The 27,155-nt window shown below is 32.4% G+C and overlaps 2 protein-coding genes across 2 annotated transcripts in view; one reads left to right on the top strand and one right to left on the bottom strand.

Annotated features, from left to right (window-relative positions):
• Window positions 1-27,155, bottom strand: part of LOC143052919 (uncharacterized) — a 105,436-nt gene that overhangs the window by 28,325 nt on the left and 49,956 nt on the right. The window lies entirely within an intron of this gene.
• LOC143052920 (uncharacterized) lies at window positions 14,345-17,347 on the top strand. Its single transcript, XM_076226091.1, has 3 exons — window positions 14,345-14,565; window positions 14,696-14,836; window positions 16,905-17,347. Exons 1-3 carry the CDS (start codon window positions 14,355-14,357, stop codon window positions 17,213-17,215), a joined length of 663 nt encoding a protein of 220 aa, XP_076082206.1. The 5' UTR covers window positions 14,345-14,354; the 3' UTR covers window positions 17,216-17,347.

Here is a 27,155-nt window from a genome sequence, read left to right as displayed (position 1 = left end):
ATTTTAATATTAGAATTATTAAATGTAAGAGACAATAGCAATCAAAACCAAGGAGTAAACAAAGACTCACAAAGCCAAAGACATTTACATCAACAGTTATCAATAATAATTAAGAAAGACACACGAACTCCACTAAAAACTGGGAGTGAAATGAAGTGCTCCGGAAAGGTAAGCATTTCCTGCACCGTACAGGAAAAGGCAAAATAAGTACATGATGCAAGCTTCTAAAGTCGAATTCTCAGCAAAGAAATATCTATACCAACAGCATGATCAGGGAAAATCGTTTTACCAAAAATAAATACGTTTTCGTTTGAGGCTTGAGTAGTTTTGATGTTCTTTTACATGGCAATTCTCTAAGTTTTAGCTAGATATCTCCATGCATATTTTTTTTTACTTTTTAAGGCAGACAAGGCTTAAAATATTTACGGGACAAAACATCTAGTTATGGACCAGATTTCCTCAGAATGAAATAATAAGTCATTGATAATTCTGCATGAGTTTATGTTTAATTGCAGTTTTACATACAACAAATTATACTAGTGTCTAAACATGGTAAGTGCTGTCAAACAAAAATTGTTTTGATATAGGAAGATGTGGTGTGAGTGTCTATGAGACAACTCTCCATCCAAATAACAATTTATCAAAGTAAACCATTATAGGTCAATGTACGGCCTTCAACACGGAGCCTTGAATCACACCGAATAAAAAGCTATAAAGGGCCCGAAACTACTAGTATTAAACCATTTAAACGGGAAAAACAACTGTCTAATCTATATAAAAAACGAGAAACGAGAAACTCGTATAATTTACATAAACAAACGACAACTACTGTACATAAGATTCCGGACTTAGGACAGGTGAGATATGTGCAGCGGGATTAAACGTTATAAAGGTACCAAACCTTCTCCCTTTTTCTGAAACAATAGCATCACATTGAAACAATAGCATAAACAATAGCATAACAATAGCATAACATTAGTTTGAATATCCTTTTTCACGTGACATAACTGCAGGTTCATTCGAACCACCATATCCGTATCCGCCATTGGAACCACCATATCCGTATCCACCACTGGACCCACCATATCCAGATCCACCCCTGGAACCATCATATCCGTATCCACCACTGGAACCATCATATCTGTATCTATATCCACCGTAACCAAAATCCGCCCCGTATCCAGATCCTCCTCAATACCCAGATCCTCCATCATATCCAGCTTCAAATACATATACGTATACAGCGTCGCCTCTGATCTAGCACCGCCAACGATTCAAGGTCCAGCATATCGACCATAACTACGACTAGGTACACTTCTTGGGAACACTTTGCAGCATCCAGTCCATTTCCTTGGGAATAAGGGTGTTAGTCTGCAATACATGTCCAACACAAATTCCCCTTTTAAAACATTGTCCTTTACGACAGATACATCAAACTTGACCTCCTGAAATTATCGATGACAAATACATATATCAATATATTAAAGAACGTTTATTAGTGAAATAAAACGGCAATCAAAACTCATTTACCTTACTTTGAGGAAATGTTTACAATGTTGTGTTTATTTAAATAAGAAAACGTGCTTACAAAATGAGTACATAACCAGAGTTTAGAAATCAACATCAGGGGCCTGTTTTTCAGTGGTTGTCGTCTGTCTATGTGTTACATATTTGTGTTTTCTTATTGTTTTGTACATAAATAAACCGTTAGTTTTTTCGTTCGAATTATTTTACATTGTCATTTCGGGGCCTTTTGTAAGTGACTTTGCTGTATGGTCTTTGCTCATTGTTGAAGGCCAAACAGTGACCTATAGTTGATAATTTCTGTGTCTGTTGGTCTATTGTGCAAAGCTGTCTGATTTGAAATCATACCACATCTTCTTTTATTACATTAAATATTTTTTGTTTTTGTTACAACTATAGAATAACAAGTTAAAATCAATAAAGTAGCTATGTTTTCATTGTTTGTAATGGCAAACAACTTGATATGATAAAACTAGGTACTGACAATATTTTGAAAGATTAAAAAGGCAGCATATGTACAGGACCAACAAATCAAGTATTTGAACCCTATTTGTTGAAAATGAGGGATATGACACGTTATTGACAATCAAGCATTATTACAATATGTTTTAGAACTTTTCAGTACATCTAAGAACAAATTACATCATTATCAGTAAGAAAAAAGTTAAAAGAACGCAACGGTACGATACGGACGACAACATGGTCTCGATGAAGCCTTATGTAAAATAAAGATGTGGTGTGATTGCCAATGAGACACCTGTCCACAAGAGACCAAAAATAACACAGACATTAACATTATAGGTCACTGTACGGTCTTCAACAATGAACAAAGCCCACACCGCATAGTCAGCCATAAAAGGCCCCCATAAGACAATGTAAAACAATTCAAATGAGAAAACTAACGGCCTTATTTATATAATAAAAATGAACGAAACATAAACAGACGACAACCACTGAATTACAGGCCCCTGACTTCGGACAGGCACATACATAAATAATGTGGTGGGATTAAATATGTTAGCGGGATCCCAACCCTCCCCCTAACCTGGGACAGTGGTACAACAGTCCAAACTAAGAACGAACTATAAAAATCAGTTAAAAAAAGGCTTAACTCATCAGATGTACAAAAATACAAGTAAACGTGGCCGGGTACTTATACATCCCCACAAAAAAGACACAATGAACAGATCTGAGAGTACTCGAAGTTATCTAACAGCTTGTTCAAAGCCACAGTGACTATAACTAATAAAAAATCATGCATCTAAGACTAAAGCTTATGGCTAGTTTAAAATCTACATTCAGATATTCAATTGTTTTTAAATATATGTTTTCATTAGTTAGTATATGAAAACTCATCATAGATACTAGGATCGAAATCTCGTATTTGCACACAGACAAAACACTCATCAGTGACTCAAATCAATAAAGTTTAAAAAGTCAAATAAATGACGAAGTTCAGGACCAGTGTAGATCAAACATCCCTTAAAAGTTTGCAAAATATACCTAGTGTTATATATTTCTGAGTTAGAAAAGACTAAGTATTTCAAAAGATCAAAGTTTTGTAAACAGTTAATTTATAAGTATAACCAAATATGTTACATAGCACTTGGAAAATCAGTCAATTTGATAAATTTCTTATCAGTCAATTTAGATTGTTTAACAATTAGCGAGATTTGTAAGCTCCATTCATAATAAAGCTATTTTGTAAAGTCTTCCAAATTGTAGAGGATTTTTCTAGTCATTTTGTACTGTATTTGGATCATGTCTAAGAAAGTTGCTAGAAGTATTGTTTAATAAATTACTTTTTTGTTCATCTTTTTGAACATTGTTTACAATATGTTAAACACACCTATGATGTATTCCATATTATATGAGTTTCCACTCTAAATAAAAGACCATCCTATCAACTTTTGCAAGATCATTACTCCCAAGTGACAATTAAAAGGACACCAATTTGGTGAGGCACAAATTCATACGATGCATTACTTATTGAATTTACCTGTGAATTCATTGAAACATTTGTTTAACAAAGAAGCTATTGTTAATTGATAGGAAATTTAAATCAATCCATATCATCACCAAATTTGCTGCAGCAGTTTTAAAAATTATTCATGATCCGATGTTTTAGTGCCTCGTTTGTTGTTATTTTTTTATATATTCATGTGCAATATTACACATAGTAATTCTATCTCACACCATGTTTGCGTTGTTCAAAGAAAGTTTATTTGATGGAAAACAACCAGTGTTGTATCAATAATAAATAAAGGCAACAGTAGTATACCAGTGTTCAAAATTCATAAATCGATAGAGAAAAATCAAATCCGGGTTACAAACTAAAACTGAGGGAAACGTATCAAATATAAGAGAACTACGATACAACAGAGACACAACAGCGAAATGTAACACACACATAAACAAAATATAATGTAACAATGGTCATTGTCCTGACTTGGTACAGGGCATTTTATGAAGAAATGGTGGGTTGAACCTGGTTTTGTGGCATGCCAAACCGCTCGCTTTAATGACAATGTTTGATATAACAATAAAATGACAACATTACATGACATGACTGCAATCCAAATAAATGTGAGAACATATAGGACATACAAACAACACACGAATAATAGCTAACAAAAGGTACCAGGTTTAAAATTAATACATCAGTCAAACAAAGTAGCCTCTTGTTAATATCATAGTTAGTTTACGCTTTGTTGTTTTTTCTAAGCTGTCATTTCTTCTATTCTATACCGTTTAGAACTTGTAGCAAGTATCTACTTTTAGTCCTTTCCCTCTTTCATATACTAAGTAGTTTAATCAAAAATCAAAATATTCCCAACTTTCAAAAAGCAAAATGATCAAAACTATACGTTACTTTAGTACTTTTCAAGTTTGCTTAAATATCTGAACTACGAAATGTTCAAACGAAGTTTATCATTTTAATATTAGAATTATTAAATGTAAGAGACAATAGCAATCAAAACCAAGGAGTAAACAAAGACTCACAAAGCCAAAGACATTTACATCAACAGTTATAAATAATAATTAAGAAAGACACACGAACTCCACTAAAAACTGGGAGTGAAATGAAGTGCTCCGGCAAGGTAAGCATTTCCTGCACCGTACAGGAAAAGGCAAAATAAGTACATGATGCAAGCTTCTAAAGTCGAATACTCAGCAAAGAAATATCTATACCAACAGCATGATCAGGGAAAATCGTTTTACCAAAAATAAATACGTTTTCGTTTGAGGCTTGAGTAGTTTTGATGTTCTTTTACATGGCAATTCTGTAAGTTTTAGCTAGATATCTCCATGCATATTTTTTTTACTTTTTAAGGCAGACAAGGCTTAAAATATTTACGGGACAAAACATCTAGTTATGGACCAGATTTCCTCAGAATGAAATAATAAGTCATTGATAATTCTGCATGATTTTATGTTTAATTGCAGTTTTACATACAACAAATTATACTAGTGTCTAAACATGGTAAGTGCTGTCAAACAAAAATTGTTTTGATATAGGAAGATGTGGTGTGAGTGTCTATGAGACAACTCTCCATCCAAATAACAATTTATCAAAGTAAACCATTATAGGTCAATGTACGGCCTTCAACACGGAGCCTTGGATCACACCGAATAAAAACCTATAAAGGGCCCGAAATTACTAGTATTAAACCATTTAAACGGGAAAAACAACTGTCTAATCTATATAAAAAACGAGAAACGAGAAACTCGTATCATTTACATAAACAAACGACAACTACTGTACATAAGATTCCGGACTTAGGACAGGTGAGATATGTGCAGCGGGATTAAACGTTATAAAGGTACCAAACCTTCTCCCTTTTTCTGAAACAATAGCATCAATTTGAAACAATAGCATACACAATAGCATAACAATAGCATAACATTAGTTTGAATATCCTTTTTCACGTGACATAACTGCAGGTTCATTCGAACCACCATATCCGTATCCACCATTGGAACCACCATATCCGTATCCACCACTGGACCCACCATATCCAGATCCACCCCTGGAACCATCATATCCGTATCCACCACTGTATCTATATCCACCGTAACCAAAATCCGCCCCGTATCCAGATCCTCCTCAATACCCAGATCCTCCACCATATCCAGCTTCAAATACATATACGTATACAGCGTCGCCTCTGATCCAGCACCGCCAACGATTCAAGGTCCAGCATATCGACCATAACTACGACTAGGTACACTTCTTGGGAACACTTTGCAGCATCCAGTCCATTTCCTTGGGAATAAGGGTGTTAGTCTGCAATACTTGTCCAACACAAATTCCCCTTTTAAAAGATTGTCCTTTACGACAGATACATCAAACTTGACCTCCTGAAATTATCGATGACAAATACATATATCAATATATTAAAGAACGTTTATTAGTGAAATAAAATGACAATCAAAACTCATTTACCTTACTTTGAGGAAATGTTTACAATGTTGTGTTTATTTAAATAAGAAAACGTGCTTACAAAATGAGTACTTAACCAGAGTTTAGGACTCTTGTGATGCATAACGTCCATGATTGTAGTAGCATATAATTGTCTTATATATTACAATTGTAGAATTGTGAAGAAACAAAATAGTTTATATCATACCGTACATCGTCTATGGGCTTCCAAAATGTCGTATATGACTTTTTTGTTTAAAATTACTTTTTAACACAAAACATCTTGGTGGGAGGAAATCTTTGACATTACAAAATAGCATACAGCTAGACCAATCAAAACATTTGAAATACGACGTGTGAAAAAATTGCCACTATAAATTGCTTGTAATGTTAGCTTCAAAAATGTTGTATGTTAACATGAAAAGTGTTTTATAATGGTTTTGGGAATCAGATACTTGTACATTTCTTTATTACTGTTAACATAAGTTTAATGTTTGTGTAATCCACAAACGTCATAGTTTTTATTTCACTGCCGTTTACAAAATGTTCAAGATCACATACGACAATTTGCAAGCATTAATTTTAACAAAATTTTCAGAGCCTGTTTGTGAAATATTTTTTAGTTGAAATACATGTGAATTTACTACATTTTTGAAGCCCAACGACGACATGCTTTTGCAGGATAGACCATTTGGTTTCAGAAATAAAGTACAATAAAATCAAAGGTAAACAAGTCACAGTCAGATAGTATCGATTTGTAGTATTTCGCTGATGAAAGAGTCTCAACAGAACGTTTGATATAACTCATGTATTATTACTGTAACATGAACAAATCTCGATTTCCCTCCTCCTCCTCCTCCGCGTCCTACCAATCCGCCCCTCCTAAAACCATCAGTCCTTCGTCACCACAGTCAGATCAAACTCCAAATCCTTCGCAACCACCACTGCCAACTGATCCACCCCCGACAAACCTCACCGGAATCAAAGTTGTCATAGCCATAGTAACTGAGGTTTGATGATGTCAAACATTGTGGTGATACGACTGCTTGCATCTGTTTTTATTCTACTGGGTGTAATCAGAACTACTTTGATCATGATTGATAACTCTTAACCAAATAAACTTATTAGAACATTGGTGAATCGACATGACTTTATAACGATAAGGATGCAAACAGGTCTCCATGAAGCCTTATGACTAGATTATAATCCACTTTCAGATATCCATGTTTTTCGAGGCAGATTTTTTCATTAGTTACTATATGTAAACTCATTATATATACGAGGATAGAAATTTCGTATTCGCGCACAGACGAGTGTTTCGTCTATACTACACTCGTCAGTGATAATTGAATAAATAAAGTTTACAAAAAAAAAAAACGGGGTAGAGAAGCATTGAGGACCAAACATTCCTAAAAGTTTTGCCAAATACAGCTAGAGTAATCAAATTCTGAGGTAGAAAAGCCTTAGTATTACGAAAGATCATAGTTTTGAAAACAGTTAATATATTATTATAACAATTATATATATTTTTTTTTTGGAAAATCAGTAAATTTGATAAATCACGTATTAGAGGAGAACTACGACACAACAGAAACACAACATTAAAATGTAACACTCACAGAAACGGAGAAGCTATTGTTTATTGATAGGGAATTTTAAGTCAGTCTATATCAGCACATAGTTTGTTACAGCAGTTTATAAAAAAAAATATTCATGCTCCAATTTTAAAGTACCTGGTACGTTTCTTTTTTTCATTTTGCAATATTACACAAAGTCATCACATTTTACACTATGTCTGCGTTACTCAAAGAAAGTGTGTTTGATGGATAACAAATAGTGTTATGTCTTATATCAGTGGGTCGCGTACACTTCAAATATTGACTGTGGATAGAAATATAGTCACTTAGATCTTCTATGGACCGGAATTCAAAAGCATTCGTTTGACTGTGCAGATATTTCAAATACATAGACATGTCTTGTCAGAATTGGTGTGTTTAATTCTTTGTACATTGAATAATTCTAGGGGAATATTTACGTGTTCTGCTCGTTAAAAACCCTGGAAACAAATATTTGAGGATCCTTTGTTAATTGGCTGTCAAGTTTATAATTCATTCTCATTTTTGAAACGCACGGCTTGCGTATCAAATTATAAACCTGGTTACTAATTACATCCGTATAACAAGCAATTATAAATAACAGATTCAACATGAGCACAGCGTGTTCAGTTCTTCAAATGAATCAAATGCGAAATAAAAAGTTGAAACAAAAAGGCAATAAAAAGGAACCGTTTCGTTCAATGATTCGGATAATTAAACAACCATTGTAATATGTATTATACACGTTTTAATCCATTGATATTCTTTCCTTATTTAAAGATATGAAATATCAATTCTTGATTTAGTTTTGTAGTTATGAAACCAAGAGACACAACATGTATACAAGGTAACAAAGATATGCTTTATGATATGTTTCAAAGTTCACCTGTCTCTATCTTATCAATCAACATCCTTGGCTGCACGTAACTGCACACATGTAGCTGAACATCAATAAGACGATCTGTTTTTATTTTTTATTTCATTTTTGTTTTTAGAAAATTGCTGCACAGTAACCAGTAACATTTCCTGAATCAAGTAGAAGACATAAATGATGTCACAGTCGACCATAAGAAAATGACAAAAATTAATATGCATTGTTCTTTTCTTGGTGATTGATATACATCACACACAAAGAGTTCATATTTCTTAACCCAGTGGTTGTAAATAAACGCATCATAGATACCAGGACTAAATTTAGTATGTACGCCAGACGCGAGTAATAATACATGAGAATCCAAAAAAAGTTAAAAAGGCCAAATAAAGTACGAAGTTGAAGAGCATTGAGGACCAAAATTTGTAAAGGTTTTGCCAAATACAGCTAATATAATGTATGCCTGAGGTAGAAAAGCCTTAGTTTTTCAAAAAATCCAAAAAAATCAAAAATTTGTAAACAATAAATTTATAAATATAACCATATCAATGACAAATGTGCTGGCTACTGGGGTTGTGATACCCCCGGGGAAATAAATCTCCACCAGCAGTGGCATCGACCCAGTAGTTTAATACGCCAGGCTTGCGTTATGTCTATATAAGACTCATCAGTGACGTTCAGATCAAAATAGTTATAGCGCCAAACCGAATGCAAATTTGACAAGAAGCAGACATTTACAATAATATATAAAAAAAGAAAACGTGGTATGATTGTCAATGAGACAACTGTCCACAAGAGACCAAAATAACACAGATATTAACAACTTTAGGTCACCCTACGGCCTTCAACAATGGGCAAAGCCCATACAGCATAGTCAGCTATAAAAGGCCCCGACATGACAATGTAAAGAAATTCAAACGAGAAAACTAACGGCCTTATTTATATAAAAAAATGAACTGAAAAAAATAGTTGTTAATGTCTGTGTCATTTTGTCTCTTGTGGACAGTTGTCTCATTGGCAATCATACCACATCTTCTTTTTTATACACAAACAAAAAACTGTGTCATTACGACAATCACTTTAATGTTTTGTTAATTGTTGATAGAACATACACCTATTAAAAACATAACGCCGTTTTGAATAGTAGCATCAACTATGTCTTGTATATCGTATGTTGTAGAAAATGATTATCCCATGCGAGGTATAGGTGGTCATTGTTATACCGTAAAGATGAAGAAAATAGTTTGTAATCTCTTTTTTTACCGGTTCTCGTATTGTGAACTTTTGTTGAATTACGGCATATCACGTAAATTAAGCACTTCATCATGTTTTGTAGATTTTCTCGCGTAAAACAAAATTATATCTGTGGTTTATTAAATCTTCAGTGAAGGAAGATATATCATTGAGACCCTTTCAGAAAATAAATAATTGTTAAGAGAAATAATATAATCAGTTTACCTGAAAAAAAAGTGAACTGATCGATTTTCTTTATATATCTTAAAGGAACTCTGACTCATGTGAAATCATAAGATACTAAACGATTGCACGTCATTGTCGTACGATATTCGATCAAGGTCAATACCATTTATCAGCTCAGGGACACACTTTTTGCTATTACAAAATAAAAATAAGAAATAAAACTACATGGCAATCCGTCACATAGAAATTGTCGAAAGAGACAATCGAATTTGTCTACTAATTGATACATCAATGCGATTGAGTTCAGTTTATTTTCCTGTTAAATTAAAAAAAAATGCATGATTGATGTTTAGTATGCATGTATGCATTTATTTCTTTTTTGTATTAGTTATTTTGTATAGATTTGGTGAATTTATGAGGCGTTGCCTGATCATTTTCGACATATAAGTTTCAATGTGTCTCTGATATTATTCTCCATTCTTTTACAACACAAAATCAAAATGCTCTTCATTCCAAAATGTTTATCTGCGTTTCCTCAAAATCAAAACCGAAAAAAATTGGCTTTCTTAAAATCTAAATACATGAATTGAAATGAATTGTTATCATTTATAAAGCGTAGTTCCATTTTACTTGCACTTGTACTAGTTTCCGTCTCTTTTGAACAAGTACTGCTAGTGGTAACTGCAGAAGTAATATAAATTAATGGGAAGAATGTTTACGGAGTTTGTTATACTTTAATACATTGATTATTTCATGTAAAAAGTAAAATCACAAAAATACTGAACTCTTAAGAAAATTCATAACGGAAATTCCCTTATCAAATGGCAAAATCAAAATCAAATGATAAAACACATCAAACGAATGAACAATAACTGTCATATTCCTGACTTGGTACAGGCATTTTCAAATGTAGAAAATGGTGGATTGAACCTGGTTTTATAGCGCTAAACCTCGTACTTGTATGATAGTCGCACCAAATTTCATTATATTTACAACTATGCATGAACAAAACAGACTTATTAGGTATACATTGTCAAAATATGGGTACAGCAGTTCTCACTGTGTCTCAATCTCAAAACAAACAAATATTTAAGAGCACAAACAGTATCTTTCAAATTCAACAACTACATTAATAGCTTACTTATATATGTGTTTTAAATCAACTCATAAAGGATTGATATATTTGAAGTCCTCGCGTGTTTTAAGTCAGAAAATGTAAAAGTCACACAGGAAGAAATACAAAATGATTTTGTCGTTCAAAATATTTTCAAAATTTTATTTCACATGGGGAATGTTGGTATACAGGTTTGAAAAAAAATTTTTGTTCGTATTTATATCAGAAAAAAGACCGAGATTAAAAATTATGCAGAAGTTCTTTCGGACGTTGAAGAATCCCAATATGGTTAATACCACTACGCGAGTAAAAGAATTTTGTAGTTCAAAATATTTTCAAAATTATACTAGAACAATAACATAATAGCGGTATCTTTACGAAAACAGAGCCACGTCGGATGTACCAAAGAAACACAAAAAGTCACATGAACAAATCACATCAGCACAAATGAACGATAATAGAAACACATTGACCGGATGAATTAATACCGAGCCACGTCAAATTCATATCGCAGAAAACAGACCAAACAGTAAAAGTAATATTAATAATAGAACAAAGAAAACTAAAAGATTTAAATACCACGATATTAAGATGATAAACAACGTCAGTACGCAGAATTTTTACATCAAGGTCATCATGTATAAATTTTGTGAAGTTGATACGGAATATTTATCAACAAGGTCTTGGTACCTTCCAATAAACTTATTTTAGAAACAGAACGAGACATCTTTAACATACCCCTTGTTCATAAAGGCAACTGTAGTATACCGCTGTTCAAAACTCATAAATCCATGGACAAAAAACAAAATCGGGGTAACAAACTAAAACCGAGGGAAACACCTTTTTGCTGCTCAGACGTTTACAATACTGTTTAATATCGAATAAGTTTGGAAATGTATATCCCATATGCAGGTAAAGTTGGTATATTGCTACTGAGCTTGGGGAAATTTATAATTTAAAAATGAAAATGAAATTTTGAATTTTTGTATAATCGCTCTACACATTCGTATTGAAAAAGGCCAACCAACTGTTTAATACCAGCACACATATTAGTTTAGTGTAGAAGGTTGGCAGATGCCTTAACCATAGAATTCATGTTCAACGATTTATACAAAATTCTTGTAATTGATTTTCAACATTATAAAATGTATATAGATATAGGAAGATCTGATATGAGTGTCATTAGACAACTCTCCTTCCAATGTAATAAAATATTACATTATTTGATTAATTACATTTGTATTACAAGGTATATACATATTAAAAAAGGACAGCAAAGATAAGATAAAATACAATATGTAAAAGTGTAAAATCAAAACAATTGGAATGTTACTAAATGAATGAGATACGCATAATATGTAATATACAAACAAAAACTGTTTAACAACTATAAAATGTATTTACATAAATATATATTTTTTTTTCCTGCAATCTAACATCTCACTTTTATCAATAGCAATACAATTTAGAATGTAAAACCTAATTTTTGAGTTTATATGAATGTAAAAAAATATTTGGTGATTAACCAAAATGTGTCCCCAGTACACGAATGCCCCACTCGCACTATCATTTTCTATGTTCAGTGGACCGTGAAATTGGGGTAAACCCTCTAATTTGGCATTAAAATTAAAAAGATCATATCATAGGGAACATGTATACTAAGTTTGAAGTCAATTGGACTTCAACTTCATCAAAAACTACCTTGACAAAAAACTTTAACCTGAAGCGGGACAGACGGACGAACGGACGGACGGACGGACGAACTGACGAACGGACGCACAGACCAGAAAACATAATGCCCCTCTACTATCGTAGGTAGGGCATAAAAAATCATATGGTGTTTCAAATCCTTATTGGATGTGCTCCTCACTAGTTGGAGGAAGTTACAGAAAAGAAGAAGAAGACGAAGGTGGTGTGCTTCTTTTTCTGCTACAGCCCTTTGAAAATACACAATTGTGATGATTTTCCCATTGTTCATCAATTTTTTCCCATTTTGTGGCTATTTTCGTGAAGAAAAAAAATCCCAGTTCCACAATTAAACTTTTGTTCATACTCTCTATAAAGATGAAGTGGGCCAATCTGAATAAATTTAACTAAAACACTTACGTAATTTTATCATTTTTTATGCTTATTCGTGTCAAATTTACCATGTTGTCAATTTTGTAAATTTGTGCTTTTTCTCACTTTAAAAAACAAAATGCATATTATTTCACCTTCTTTGTTATCAATGATAAAAGAAAAAAATATATGGGATGTATATGTTTCTGGTAAAATCATTTTTTGTAACCCTCACTCATTTTCTCAAAACTTGGGCTAAAAAGGCTGACTAGATTAGTAATAAAATTTGAGAATTTTATTATTCAAATTGTATTACTCAAAAACTACTTATTGGAAATACACATTTTTTTCAGAGAAAAGTTTGATTATGATATTTATCAAATTCATTGCTATTTTCCACTTTTGACCCATGTTTTTTTGTTTGCCATGACACTGGTTATGTCCTTCTCATATATGTTATGATGGTATGATACTAAACCCCCAACGGAAAGGAGTGTGCCTGATATTCATATGATGAAATCATAATCTTTCAAACAGTGTAATTGAAGTCTGGACCTGGCATGTCAGTTAACTGCTGGTAGTCTGTTATTATTTATGTATTATTGTCATTTTTTTTATTTTCTTTAGTTACATCTTCTCTTAAACTAAATTGTAATGTGCATATTGATATGCGATTACTTTTCTACATTTGCTAGAGGTATAGGGGGAGGGTTGAGATCTATAAAGCATGTTTAACCCTGCTGCATTTTTGCGCCTATCCCAAGTCAGGAGCCTCTGGCCTTTCTTAGTCTTTTATTATTTTAATTTTAGTTTCTTGTGTACAATTTGGAGTTAAATATGGCGTTCATTACCACTAAACTAGTATATATTTGTTTAGGGGCCAGCTAAATGACGCCTCCGGGTGTGGGAATTTCTCTACATTAAACACCTGTTGGTGACCTGTTGTCTTTTCCATGGTCGGGTTGTTGTCTCTTTGACACATTCCCCATTTCCATTCTCAATTTCATTTGGAAATAATTTCTGAATGAGATTTGAATGAGACTGAATGAGACTGAAACATCAAAAGAATATACCCTTAATAACTTTCAAAATATCAAATTTTCCTCAACTAAAAAAGAAAATGTTCCCATTACTGATCAAAGAAAGGTAACTTCAAAGCCGAGAATGACATAATATTTCAATTGATTGTTGTAGAAAATTAAATTCATGTCGAATCACTTATAATCAATCAAGTAAAATTGTTTTAGTATTATCAATCCTAATCAAAGAAAATGTGGTTACATCAAATGGTATAAATACAGATCTAAACAGTTGTGTCACCTCAGTTAAAATCGTCAAACCTCAGTCATCATGGCTATTATAACTTTACTGCTGTTGAGTGTTGTCGGATCTGCAATTTGCCATGGCCCAAATAGTGGTGGAGGCGGCGGAGGGTACAGTGCTGGGTACGGCGGCGGTGGTGGCGGAGGGCTTGGATCTGGCGGCGGTGGCGGAGTATTGTTATTAGACGGTGGATTAGGAGGAGGAGGAGGAGGAGGAGGTGGTGTTTGGGGAAAAGGAGGTAAGTTAATATTACTGTATTTTAGTTTTAAACTATAATTACGTCATTTCTTCTTTGATTTGTATATATTTCATACTGTGTAAGCTAATTCCAAAGTTGATTGCTCTATCAATTTTTAATTTTTTTCAAGGATATGGTGGTGGAAGCGGCGGAGGTTATAGTGTTGGGTATGGCGGCAGTGGTGGCGGAGGATTCGGATCTGGCATTGGTGGTGGTGGACTATTGGTATTAGGAGGACGCGGAGGAGGTGGAGGTGGTGGAGGAAAAAAGGGTAAATAAATGTTACAGTATTTTAATTATGTATTACCAGTACGTAAGAATCATGTACAACTATAAAACTAACATGATGAAGTTTAAGAGAAGCAAAGTTACCGACACTTGATAAAGTACAGCGAATGTATAATTGTTATAAAAGTAATGCATTTATTGAGCTAAATCGATTGCTCTATGCATGCTCGGGTACATCTGTATGCATGAAAACCTCAATTAAAGTAACCATTTTTCTTTTAAAATGATATTGGAATTGTAAAAAAAATAGATTATAAATTATTTTTAGATACCTATATGGAGTTATTTTTTTTTCAGAAAGATAGGTTATTCTTTCGAAGAATCAACCCGCACGATACCATGTTTCAAAGAAATATGATCCAAGGCATAAAATAAAGACCAGTGTGAGGTCATTATTTTCCTTGGTGTAAATGCAAACTATAATTTACTTCAAAATCATATTCGTCTGATAGTTTTTTGTTGACAAAAATTCAATCTATGATAGGTGTAAAAAATAGCCCGCATTTTAATTCAGAAACAAATAATGTGAAGTTTTGTAAATTTATCTCTACAATACAGAGACATTGGCATATATTATGTTAGATGAATTTTAATGTTAAACTTTCACGATGCTTTCAAATAAAGCCATATAACATATTCCTTTGTATGATTTTGATAATCTTATTGATTTAGATTGAAAATTTTAATTGGTTGCAGGTTGATCAATGCCATGCATATTCAGGACTATACACACTGAATAGGAAATCATACTGTTACCTACATGTTTTATATTCTTTTTCGTTTAACATGTACATGTATCACTATTTCAGTCCCCTTTCATGTCAGTTCTTATTGTTTTAAATTTATGTATATCTTTTACTCTATCAAATGGTCAACTAATAAATTATTCTTATATTCTATTGTAAAAAATGCATGTATACCTCACCATGGGGTCGGTAGAGTGGAGTGTATATAATTATATACTAATCACCTGTTAAAAATGTATTGCCTTTCAAAAGAAGATCATTCTGAATATTTCATTCGATTCAATTAAAATTGTTTAAAAAATAATCACTTTTCCGCGATAGAATTGTCATTACAAATTTTTGAAAAAAAAACACCTCCACCTTCCTTCTTTTCATACAATAAGTTGGTCCAGTAAATTACTTAAAAAGTGTCTTGCATTTTTCATACACCGTTATAGGATGGTAACTATTCATGTTTGTCTTACTTTATACAGTTTGAGTAATTTGTTTATTGTGTATGGATAATAATTAGTACGGTTTATATCTAGATTAATTAGTGAGTTTTATTTCACATTCTAAATGAGCCGTAGGGCGTATTAAAACATGAAGGCATTAAAAAGGAATATCAGTTTGGTCGGTAAACTAGGATGCTCAATTTTGCAAATCTTTTTAAAAACAATAAATTGTTTTATAGTATGTAAGTAGTATAATGCACATTTTGAGGTTTTTCTTGTCGTTGAACATACCTCGGGATGTCAGGATTGCTTAGAGAAAGACCTCCCTACAGTCGGTTTTTCACTCGATCAATCCTCACACCCCTCGTTGTGTTCTACGACAGGAAAAACCTTTAAATACGCATTGTCTATAACGTAATAAAAAAAAAGATGAAAACAAGAATAAATTTATGGGTCCGAACCGGTTTTTCAGAAACGTTCATAGCCAAATATATGAAAGCCGTATATGCATGTTTAAGTTCGTAAACATTGGAAGAGGTAAACGACAAATAAAATAAAATACATAAACAATAGCCAAATCTATCTAAGGTCAACTTTGCCTCAAGGAGTGAAATCTGAGTTTCTTCATAATTTTAAAATTTATAAATGAACATATTCTCAAATTGCCTAAAGTATATTGAAAATATCTGTTGATATTATTCCTTTTTACAAACACACCGACCGGTATTTTACTATTAATTTCAAGAGTTAAATTAACCATATAGCCTCAATATTACTTAGTTGATTATTGATGCGTATCCCTTGTTAATCAAGAAAATAATTATACATGTAGCTATTAAATACAACATGTGTTGAACATTGTTGATTACAGGTGGTCAAGTATGGTGTACCTGTCGTAAGGGACAATGTTTTAAAGGAGAATTTGTTTTGGACAAGTATTGCAGACTTACACCCTTATTCCCAGGGAAGTGGACTACATGCTGTAAGGTGTTACCAGGTAGTGTAACTAACCGTAGTTACGGGGGAGGTGGTGGAGCTGGATTCGGTGGCGGTGCTGGAATCGGCGGTGGAGCTGTAGTTGTAGTTGGATCTGGTGGAGGAGCTGGATTCGGAGGAGGATCTGGTGGTGGTGGCAAATCTGGATATGATGGAGGATTTGGTTATGGTGGAGGATCCGGGTAGGGAAGTGGATCTGGATATGGAGGTAGAAAAGGAAGTACATACTAAACAAAATTTGTCTAACAGAAGTTATTTAGCAAATGAATGTGTTTTATGATATATGTAGAAATACAATTAAAACATATTCATGCACAATGTTGTTTTTTTTTTATTTTAAATGTTGAAACAAACGTTGTTGTTTTTATTTTGTTTAAATAACGATACATACATAATAATGTTTCCATCTAAAGTAAGATTAAAGCTTTCAAAGAATTCAATTAACAATTTATTTGAAAATTAAAATGATGTTCTTTAAACCTGAGTTACAATTGGTTTTCCTCGTCGTTTTTTGTTGCACGTCAAAAGGATTTGAATACCAATCATGCGTGTCATCCATCATTTGTTATCTTAAGGTGGTATGGGAGTCTAAAATAAAAAAAATGATAGAATTTGTTCATACTTTGCCAAAACGTAGAATCTTTGATATATGGTCAAAAACATAAAAAAATAATAGGTAACCGCGAATTTTCTCAAGCTACAGGTTGTGACAGATTGACACATTTTGTATGGATTACATAGGAAAAAACACCATGTCGTGATATTAAACTAAACAGAATGATAGAACTGTAAAAGAAATTAGAAAAAAAATAGATTTCAGACAATGCTTTGAGAATATCAAAAGAAAATATAGGGTCACCGTACGTTTTTTCCGACTGAAACACAAAATAGGAAAAATCCATGTAGATTTCTTCAGAAAATGCAATGTTTTAGAGTTACATCCCCTTCAAATGCCAATCTAAAAACATTTAAAAAAACAACCAAGTATAATCTAAACTTGTAAAAAGTATTAATGTTTATAAGTTATATTCTTATATATTGGTTCTTTTAAATGAAAATTCACATTAGATATCTGCATTCCTGTATCAAGTTTTGCTGACTTGATAGAAAATCTGGACCTTATATTCTCTGGTTTTTACAATCCAAAATGGCGAAAGACACCCATACTACCTTAAAACACTTTCAAAAACATTCAAAATCTGAATTTCAAAAAGTCCTCCCACTGTTTCCACTGTCATCATCTTATGGTGTTTAGATATCTCAACTTGTTCTTTTTTCTCGTCTTTTGACAACGTATTTAATTTTAACAAAAGAAATATCTGTATTACTGAAAACCTATTACACCAGGGTTTTCAATATTTGCAAAGTAGTACAATTATTAAGGGCATTATTCATAGATATAAATCAACATGCATTCATCTTATTTACTTTTCTTCTTTTATAAATTGTTACTTGGATTGAGAGGTGTTTCATTGGCATTCATATTACATCTTACTATAGCTATATCAAATCTGTTATAATGGTAATATACTATACAAACCACAAACAAAATCACGGAGTGGACGTGGCCGGATATTTAAATATCCCAACAACATAAAGACATCAAGTACAGATCTTAGAGTATTTGCAGTAACTGACAGATGGTTCAAAGCTAACAACAATTAATACAAATAAAAAATGCAATTGAGGCTAACTTAATAATCAGTACACATCCAACATCCAATTGATTAAGTTTAAAGACGTCTTGTGTTGTATTGTTACACCACTGTTCTGGGTTAAGGGGAGGGTTTGTATTCCGCTAACATGTTTAACCCCGCCTGTAATTCAGTGGTTGTCGTTTGTTTATGTGTTACATATTGTTTTTCGTTAATTATTTTTACATAAACTATAGTCTGACTCAAGCTTTGCTGTCCGTCAAAAAATTGCGATTATTTTTTTATTTGAGCAAATATTTGTTTCAAACAGTGATTTTCTTAAAGAAAATAAAATTACAACACGTTTCACGTACCTATTGTCATCCCGAAACTATCTAAATGCGTGTACGAAGCATTAAAAATGTTTCTATGGGAAATTAACATTGCAATGGTAGCCATTGTTTTTCCTGTTGATTTGTTTGGGAGAATAGATTAACGTCATCAAAGTTCACGCGACGTTACGCAAAATTATCAAAGGGAAATAACTCCTATGAAAAACGCTGACTTTGACTTGCAACCAGCTATGAACTACGTGTTTTGGCAAAGAAAATGAAAAATAAAGGCAGATGCATGTATAGACATTTTGTGAATAAACAAGTGTGTCATTAGGATTCTGTTACCCCATCCTTTTCAAATAATCTATATTTTAAAAACGTTTACCTTTTCAAACATTCCGTAAAAATATTACCTTTTCTCATATTGTTTAGGTTCAATGTGGTATGTAATGTAACAGTGTAATACAGGTACTAAAGTTTCAAAAGACAGAAAATTGGTTGAAAAAATACAGCTTGAAACACCCAGAAAGATGACAGACGAAGAGATTATGGGAACTTTATTGACCTTATCATATATTTCTAAAAGTTTTCCCGACCGATTCACATGTTTCAAAGCATAAAACTGTTATATATTCTAGTGGCACGTGGCACCTGGTATATAGTAAATGCCCCCCTTTTTATCCTCACCGAAGATTACCATAACTGTTGCAGTCCTGTATCTAAAAATCATCATTCGTCACTTTCTCTGATTAATTTGCTTTTTCCATGACGTCCATAATTGCGAATCCACCTCGACGTTTTTATATGTATGTCTAAAAGATTAAGTCCTAAAAAGTAATTATCAATAGAACTTTGTTTACTCTCCAGGATTTTTAAAAAAGAATGACGGGAGTACTTTCAAGTTGTTCCGCTACGGATGCTACTCTTTTCCTTTCCGAATGAATACATAGGCGAGAGAATTGCGACTCCAATAGAATATATTTTGTTTGATAAAACGTTAGTTTTTTTCCGATATTTTTTTTTTCTAATATACCAATAATTGAATTGGTTCTTATTTTTCATGTCGGGGAGAGACCTTTAAAACCGACTATTTTTTTCATTGTTGAAGGTCGTGTTGTTGTCTATATTTGCCGCTTATATATTTTTGGTTTGGCCTTTCTTGAACAGTTGTGTCATTGGCAATCATAATACATCTCCTTATTTTTGTGCATTGTTCGAAACATAAACATAAAAATAATGTCATTTTCGGTGAAGACATATGCATGTGTTCGTTACAAAATTATACTTTGCATTTGTGTAACAATTTTCCATTAATAATTCATTTTTGTCGAGTCTTCGAGAGAAACATATCGAACATGCATTCTGCTGTCGGCGGTTGAGACGTCCACAAGTATGCACTCTGCGGGTAAAGATTTTTAAATGTTGATAACTTTCTTAAACTATCATGTATTTCTCCCATACTTTGACACAACCTTGTTTATGATCATTAGATACAGGTAGTATCGAGAAGTAAATTTTGTAAAAAAAAAAAGAAAAAAAAGAAAAAAAAACACTTTTTTGTCCGTATGTTTATCATAAAAAGACTTAGTTTTCCTGCCAATTAAGGGCATACGATATAGTTACAGGGGAGGTAATGACGTTGCTAACGTAAAATGTTATTTTCGCGACGTCAAACTGTGACATATCGGGAAAAGGCATTTTTCGACTGATTTTTTTAATTCCAACTGATTTAATTTGAAAACGAGTGCATGCACCCCTATTTTTTAAAAGACCTTTTGTTTGATTTTGCAGGGGGATTATGTGGACCAAATTTTATAAAACTGTGAATAGTGGATTTTTTTTAATTTTGATAAATATACAGCAAAAAATTACGTTTTTTCTCAATTCATGATCATTTGATAAATATGAATTATTTCTGAATAAAAAATGAATATTTTTTTTGGATACTTTTATATATATAAAATACAGAAATTACAAATTATTTAACAAAAAACAAATTGTGTTTATCTTTTAAAACAAAAGAGTTATGGCTTTGTTTCGAAAGTGAAAATACGGCCTCAAATAATTCAAATTTTGAGCAAATATACAAAATTTCGACCTCATTTTACTCAAAAAGTAGCACATGGAGGTATATTTTATATTGCATATATTTGATTTAATCAGGTAAAAAATAGTCTATATGGAAATACGGCATCAAAACTGTATCGTATGCCCTTAACATTGCATTCACTTTGTTGTTACAGCTGATTGCATTGAATGAGTGTGTAGACAAAGGTAATATATTTGGTGAAACAAATACATTAGATTGGTTACCTGTCGGGCTAGTCTAATCTTAAAGGAGGGTAGTTTACCTAACATAATAATGACTTCACTGTTCAGTTATAAAGCAAGCTAACAAAAGATATTACCTTTGTCTACACACTCTATGCAATCGGCTGTAAAGTTTTTAAAATCTTAATAACTTTCTGAAACAATCCTGGATTTCTACCAAACATGGTCGGAATTTAATTGTTTATGATACAAAATAGTATCTAGTAAACGGAAATTTTGTAAAAATATATTTCCTGTTTTTCTGTATGTTACTTATAAATGAACCTAGTTTTTCTTTCAGTCAACATAACATACAGTCTGTCGTTAAAGTTCTTAACAAATTAATAAGATTTATAAAGTTGGCAGGACACTGGATCCTTACACGTACATTTTAATTTTAGGAAATTGATTTAAAAAAACCAACATATTTGCTGCATGTTTATCTGGTTTATGAAAAAAAAGTCGGTAGTTTTCTTCATTGAAAGTTGGGACAAATAAACTTCAAGCCAATTGTCATATCAAAAAATTAGGGTAAATGAGCTCGTTTTTGAGTAAATTGTAAAATTAATTGGAAACATGCATTTTTCATATAGATAGACGGTTGGTTTTCCCGTTTTAATGGTTTAACACTGTCTAGTCAATTTTTGGAAGCGCCAATGCTTCGTGTTTAAGTCTGTAGACGTATACTAATTATGACTATGATGGACAGTTATTTCATTGGCAATCATCGCACATATTATTATATATTATTTACATTCCAACTTTGTCTGTTTTACAGTGTCAGTTTCTTAATTCTTTTTCGAGATTCTTTTCCCCATCTGATATTTCGCTGAGTTTTGCTATTACCCCCCCCCCCCCCCTTTTCCCAAATTAAAAAAACAGATTAAACATTGCATGTAAATCTAAATGAGAAATCAAGGAGTAGGTCATTCTAAAGTTTGATTTTATTAAGATAGTTGAATAGTTCTTAATGTAACACCTATAACACAAATAATCGTATGTCGTGTTTTTAAGACGAACTATAAAGATGTATGCCTAATGTATTCTAATTCATTCTGGGTAAGGTTTTTAGTAGACCGTTTCCTTCGGCTTGATATTCCCAACATGCAGCCTGAAATGTTCTCCATGCTGTCGACTGACAAATCTCAAGTATTAGCAAAGTAAAAATAATTAGACTTTATTGAAAAAGATATTGCCCAAATATCGGGATTGATGGCACACGTGAAACTTGAAAACATTTTATATACAACACAAAAATGATAAAATAGTCATAAAATTATGAATAAATGAATTATTATGCGCCAATTTATTCATTCACGGCATATTGCTCAGTTGCGTATTTAATGATTTTGAGACGATGTTCCATTCATTTGGGTATTTTCAAGTACCTGCAAGTTACTTCATTTCGACGTCTTACACATAAACGTCACAAATAACACTGTTTTAATGACGTCATATACTTTAACGGTACAGTTTGAAAATAGAATAACATGTGTTTATAATGTCAACTATGTAAACTTAATGTTTACAAAGTCAAAGACATCACTAAAGGCATATAAGGTCTTGAATGTGTATTCCATGTATGCGGAAAATATGCACTTTACTTCGAAAAAATAGGGTTTTGATAATTATTTTGGACTGTAAGAGTTTTAAAAGTGTGTATAAACAGAACGAATTCTACAATATATAATTTAAAAATAAAATTAAGAAGTAAGCATCATTAAGGTCATCTGCATAAGTGATAAGAAAACTATTAAAATATACCCCACATGCATTTAGATATAAATGCTGAAAGTTACATAAGAGTTAGTTAATATCTGATTACTAACATTAATTTCACGAGTTTTGTTGTCTGCACAAAAATCAAGGAGAAAGCAAGAGAGAGAATGGCAACTTTATGTGAACATGCATATTCAATCTCAGTTACTGTTTCTGATTTTTTGATGGGCGTGTCTGCTACATAAACCGCGCGAAGAAGATGGAAGTTAACGGTTTCGCTGATTGGTTGACGGAATGTTACGGAAATAGCGGAAACTGTCGAAGTGAAAATCACAATAACGACTCCCTGTTGTTTCCAGGAGACGGAAAATGGACGGCATAACAATGTTAAACCTCCGTAAGGATCGGAATGTGGGCGGTTCATGATGATCAATGGAGCGGTTAGTTAATAGATAATGTTAAATGGAATGGATGGACAGTTATCGAATGTAATTTCTTGGTCAAACGATTTAAATCATAGCGGTAAAACAAATATAACGTTTTTAAGGCAGACAGGACCCCCTGAGCCAGACTATAGTGCCGTTAGTTTTATCGTTTGAATTGTTTTACATTGTCATTTCGGAGCCTTTTATAGCTGACTATGCGGTATGGGCTTTGTTTATTGTTGGAGGCCATACAATGGTCTATGGTGGTTAATTTCTGTGTCGTTTTGGTCTCTTGTGGAGAGTTGTCTCATTGGCAATCATACCACATCTTCTTCTTTTTCATATAAGCACTCAGAAAAAAAACCTCTACTTTATGCAATGCCAAAAGACAGATAACAACTGATTGTATAGATCCATGAATGTATATATGTTTATGCATAGCAATAATATATAGTTTGATTTTAATTTAATAAAAACAAAATCAATGAATAACACCAATAAAAAAAATTAAAGATAAAATAACACTGTTGCAGTGGTAATCTTTAACAATAAGTTTATCTAAAGGATCGATAGGTTTACCAGGATCATTTTTAAATATCCGAGCTCGATATACAATGTCTCCGTAAAAATGAGAATGAATTATTCCATTAAAATACGTTTTTAAAACAAAATATGTATATACAATGGAGACGAAAGTAAACGTTTTAAGTTATATGTGGTAACGAAATTCCTAACTTATTAATTTACGAGTTATAAATATATTAATTTCGATTACATCTAAAATGTCGTGACAAACACGGTCATAGCGAACGAATTGTAAAATATAAACACCATAAGATAGTGCCAAACAAAGATCACCATAAAAAAGTAACAATAGGGTAAGAAAAAAGATCGTCCGTTTTGTCGCAAATTTTGTCGTAAACTTAAGTAATAATTTTCCCGAGTAAAACTGAAATATCTACATATAAGTCATTATTCACGTTTACATTTGATTTGTTTAAATCAAGTTTCTTTGTGTACATTTCGGCAGTAATTTTTGAAAATTCTTGATGATTCAACGAAAACGTATCATTAAAATAACGGTAAGTGTTGTTGGAAAAATCAATTTCGCTGGGGTCTTTACCGTTTTTTGTTTATAATCTGTGCTTCATAAGAGTACAAAATATAAGTTTGCTATTAAAGGAGCGAAATAAATGGCTTTTAGAAAACCTACAGTCTGTCGATAAACTTTGTTGCTAAAACGTACATAAAAATTATTAAGGAGAAATTTAACAGCTTGGATCATCTCACCTCTATTTAGTATTTCAAACATATTTACTTTCTTCGTTAGAGATGAATGCTCTAATTGAGATGCAGCCAATTATTTGCATTCAGATTGACCAATGAACATTAGACAGTGAGATTTTAGGTTAAATTAGAGTCAGGTACCAATTCACTCTTATATGATGCCTACTGACTTGACATAACTTATCAACGTGTAAGTATGTATGTTGCAGCATAATAATGTGTGTTGTAAGTGAATTTGGAAATGCCTCCCTTCAAGATTGCATGAGATTACTTATGATTTGTTTATGTGTTTCTCAATTTGTGCCATTGCATTAACAGTTAGTTGTCGAATTATTTTATTTTTGCCGATGATTTTTTCACGATCAAAATAAACTTGATGAGTAAATCAACCTGAATTTGCATTATACAAGGCTTATTGAGTATATAGATACTCACACGTCTTTGGCATTCGTATATTTTGGTTCAAGCGATACTGTTGAAAGTAAATTAAAAAAGCGATATTCTGAATATATAAATGCATGGTGGTTTATTCATCTTTAAACTAAATATCAGCGACTAATTCTTTTATGATTTGCATTTAATGGAATACATTTATATGATTGGTTGAGAGGACTTCCGGTAGTGGATTTGCCGTTGTTCTTTCTTTTTTGTTTTTTTTTGCGCTAGAAGACGTTAACCGAGCTAATTATTGTAACCAATGTAAACAAGATGGCGGCAATAATATCACTATCCGGTTGGACGTTGAAATTATTTATTTTCACTTCGTGTTGACCGATAAATTTAATGATAAACACGAAACATTCATAACAATGATTATAAGATATGTTTTAGCTTTTTTTTAATCATACAGCAAAATACAATGACTACATATTTTTTACGTTAACCAACAAATATGTGCATGTGCCAGACCAGAGCATGGACAAATAAATTGCTTATCACACATTTTAAAGAACAATAAGGATTAAACGCCTTTTAAAAGTATTTAATTGGTGTATGAACTGGAACTAGTCACTCAAAAACATATCATTAAAATCCTTTGAACATGTTTTTGTATTTGAGCGAATTGGTCGAGTTTATACACAAATACATTCCTTTAAAAAACGCGTTTAATCCTATAATGGTACAAACGGGCTTTCAATATCATATGTCGAAAATTAACCGGTAAAGACATGGTTAAGAAAAGAAAAATACAAACAGACGAACAGACAAACAGACGAACGATATTATAATATAAAACACAATAAGGAAAACAAAAGAATTTCGTGATCTCGGTTGCTAAGGAAGAGTAAGCAAACGCTTGATCACAAATGGCATCAGACGTATTGCTTATGGTAGTACAAACTTAGTTTTATATTTCATTCGGTAGGTCATCTTCGAACAAATAAAAGGGCTTGTAGCAACGAAAGTTTTCAAACAATATTCGCTATAATCTATGAAACGGATACTCCATAACTATCAACCAAACATACATTACAGAAAACTATACAACTGACTACACAATTATAACCAACACACAAACATAAATTTCCCATGAGTACTCTGACTAATGCGAAATCATAAGATACTAAACGATTGCACGTAGCAATACAATATTCGATCAAGGTCAATACCATTTATCAGCTCAGGGACACACTCTTTTTATATTAAAATAAAAATAAGGAAAGAAATTACATGACAATCCGTCACTTCTAATTGGCATACAAAAGCGATTGAGTTCAGTTTATCTTCCTGCCGATAAAAGAAATGCATGATTGATGTTTTAAAAAGTATATTTTTTTTCATTTTTTCTATTAAATGATTTGGATAGATTTGGGGAACTTAATGAGGCGTTACCTATTAATTGTTAACATATAAGTTTAAATGTGCTTCTGGTATCTTTTGACGCTTTTTGACAAAAAAAAATCAAAATGCTCTTCATTCCAAAATGTGTATCTGTGCTTTATGAAAGCCTAACTGAAGACAATAAAATGTGGCGGCCTTTAAATCTAAATACATGGATTAAAATGGATGTTTGCTATTCAAAAGTGTAATTCTTTTGTAGTTGGGCTAGTTGGGCTAGTGTTTCTGTAATCAAACATCTCACTTTCATCATTAGCAATACAACATCTCACTTTCATCATTAGCAATACAACATCTCACTTTCATCTTTAGCAATACAACATCTCACTTTCATCATTAGCAATACAACATCTCACTTTCATCTTTAGCAATATAACATCTCCCTTTCATTATTAGCAATACAATTAAGAATGTACACCTCTGAGGAGCCAATAGAGGCAACGGTAGTATACCGCTGTTCAAAACTCGTTAATCCATGGACAAAAAACAAAATCGGGGTAACAAACTAAAACTGAGGGAAACGCATTAAATATAAGAGGAGAACAACGACACAACATTAAAATGTAACACACACAGA

The sequence above is a fragment of the Mytilus galloprovincialis genome, chromosome 11, assembly GCF_965363235.1.
Source record: "Mytilus galloprovincialis chromosome 11, xbMytGall1.hap1.1, whole genome shotgun sequence".
Lineage (NCBI taxonomy): Eukaryota > Metazoa > Mollusca > Bivalvia > Mytilida > Mytilidae > Mytilus > Mytilus galloprovincialis.
The sequence above is the reverse complement of the archived record's forward strand: the minus strand, read 5'-3'. Positions and strand labels throughout refer to the sequence as shown.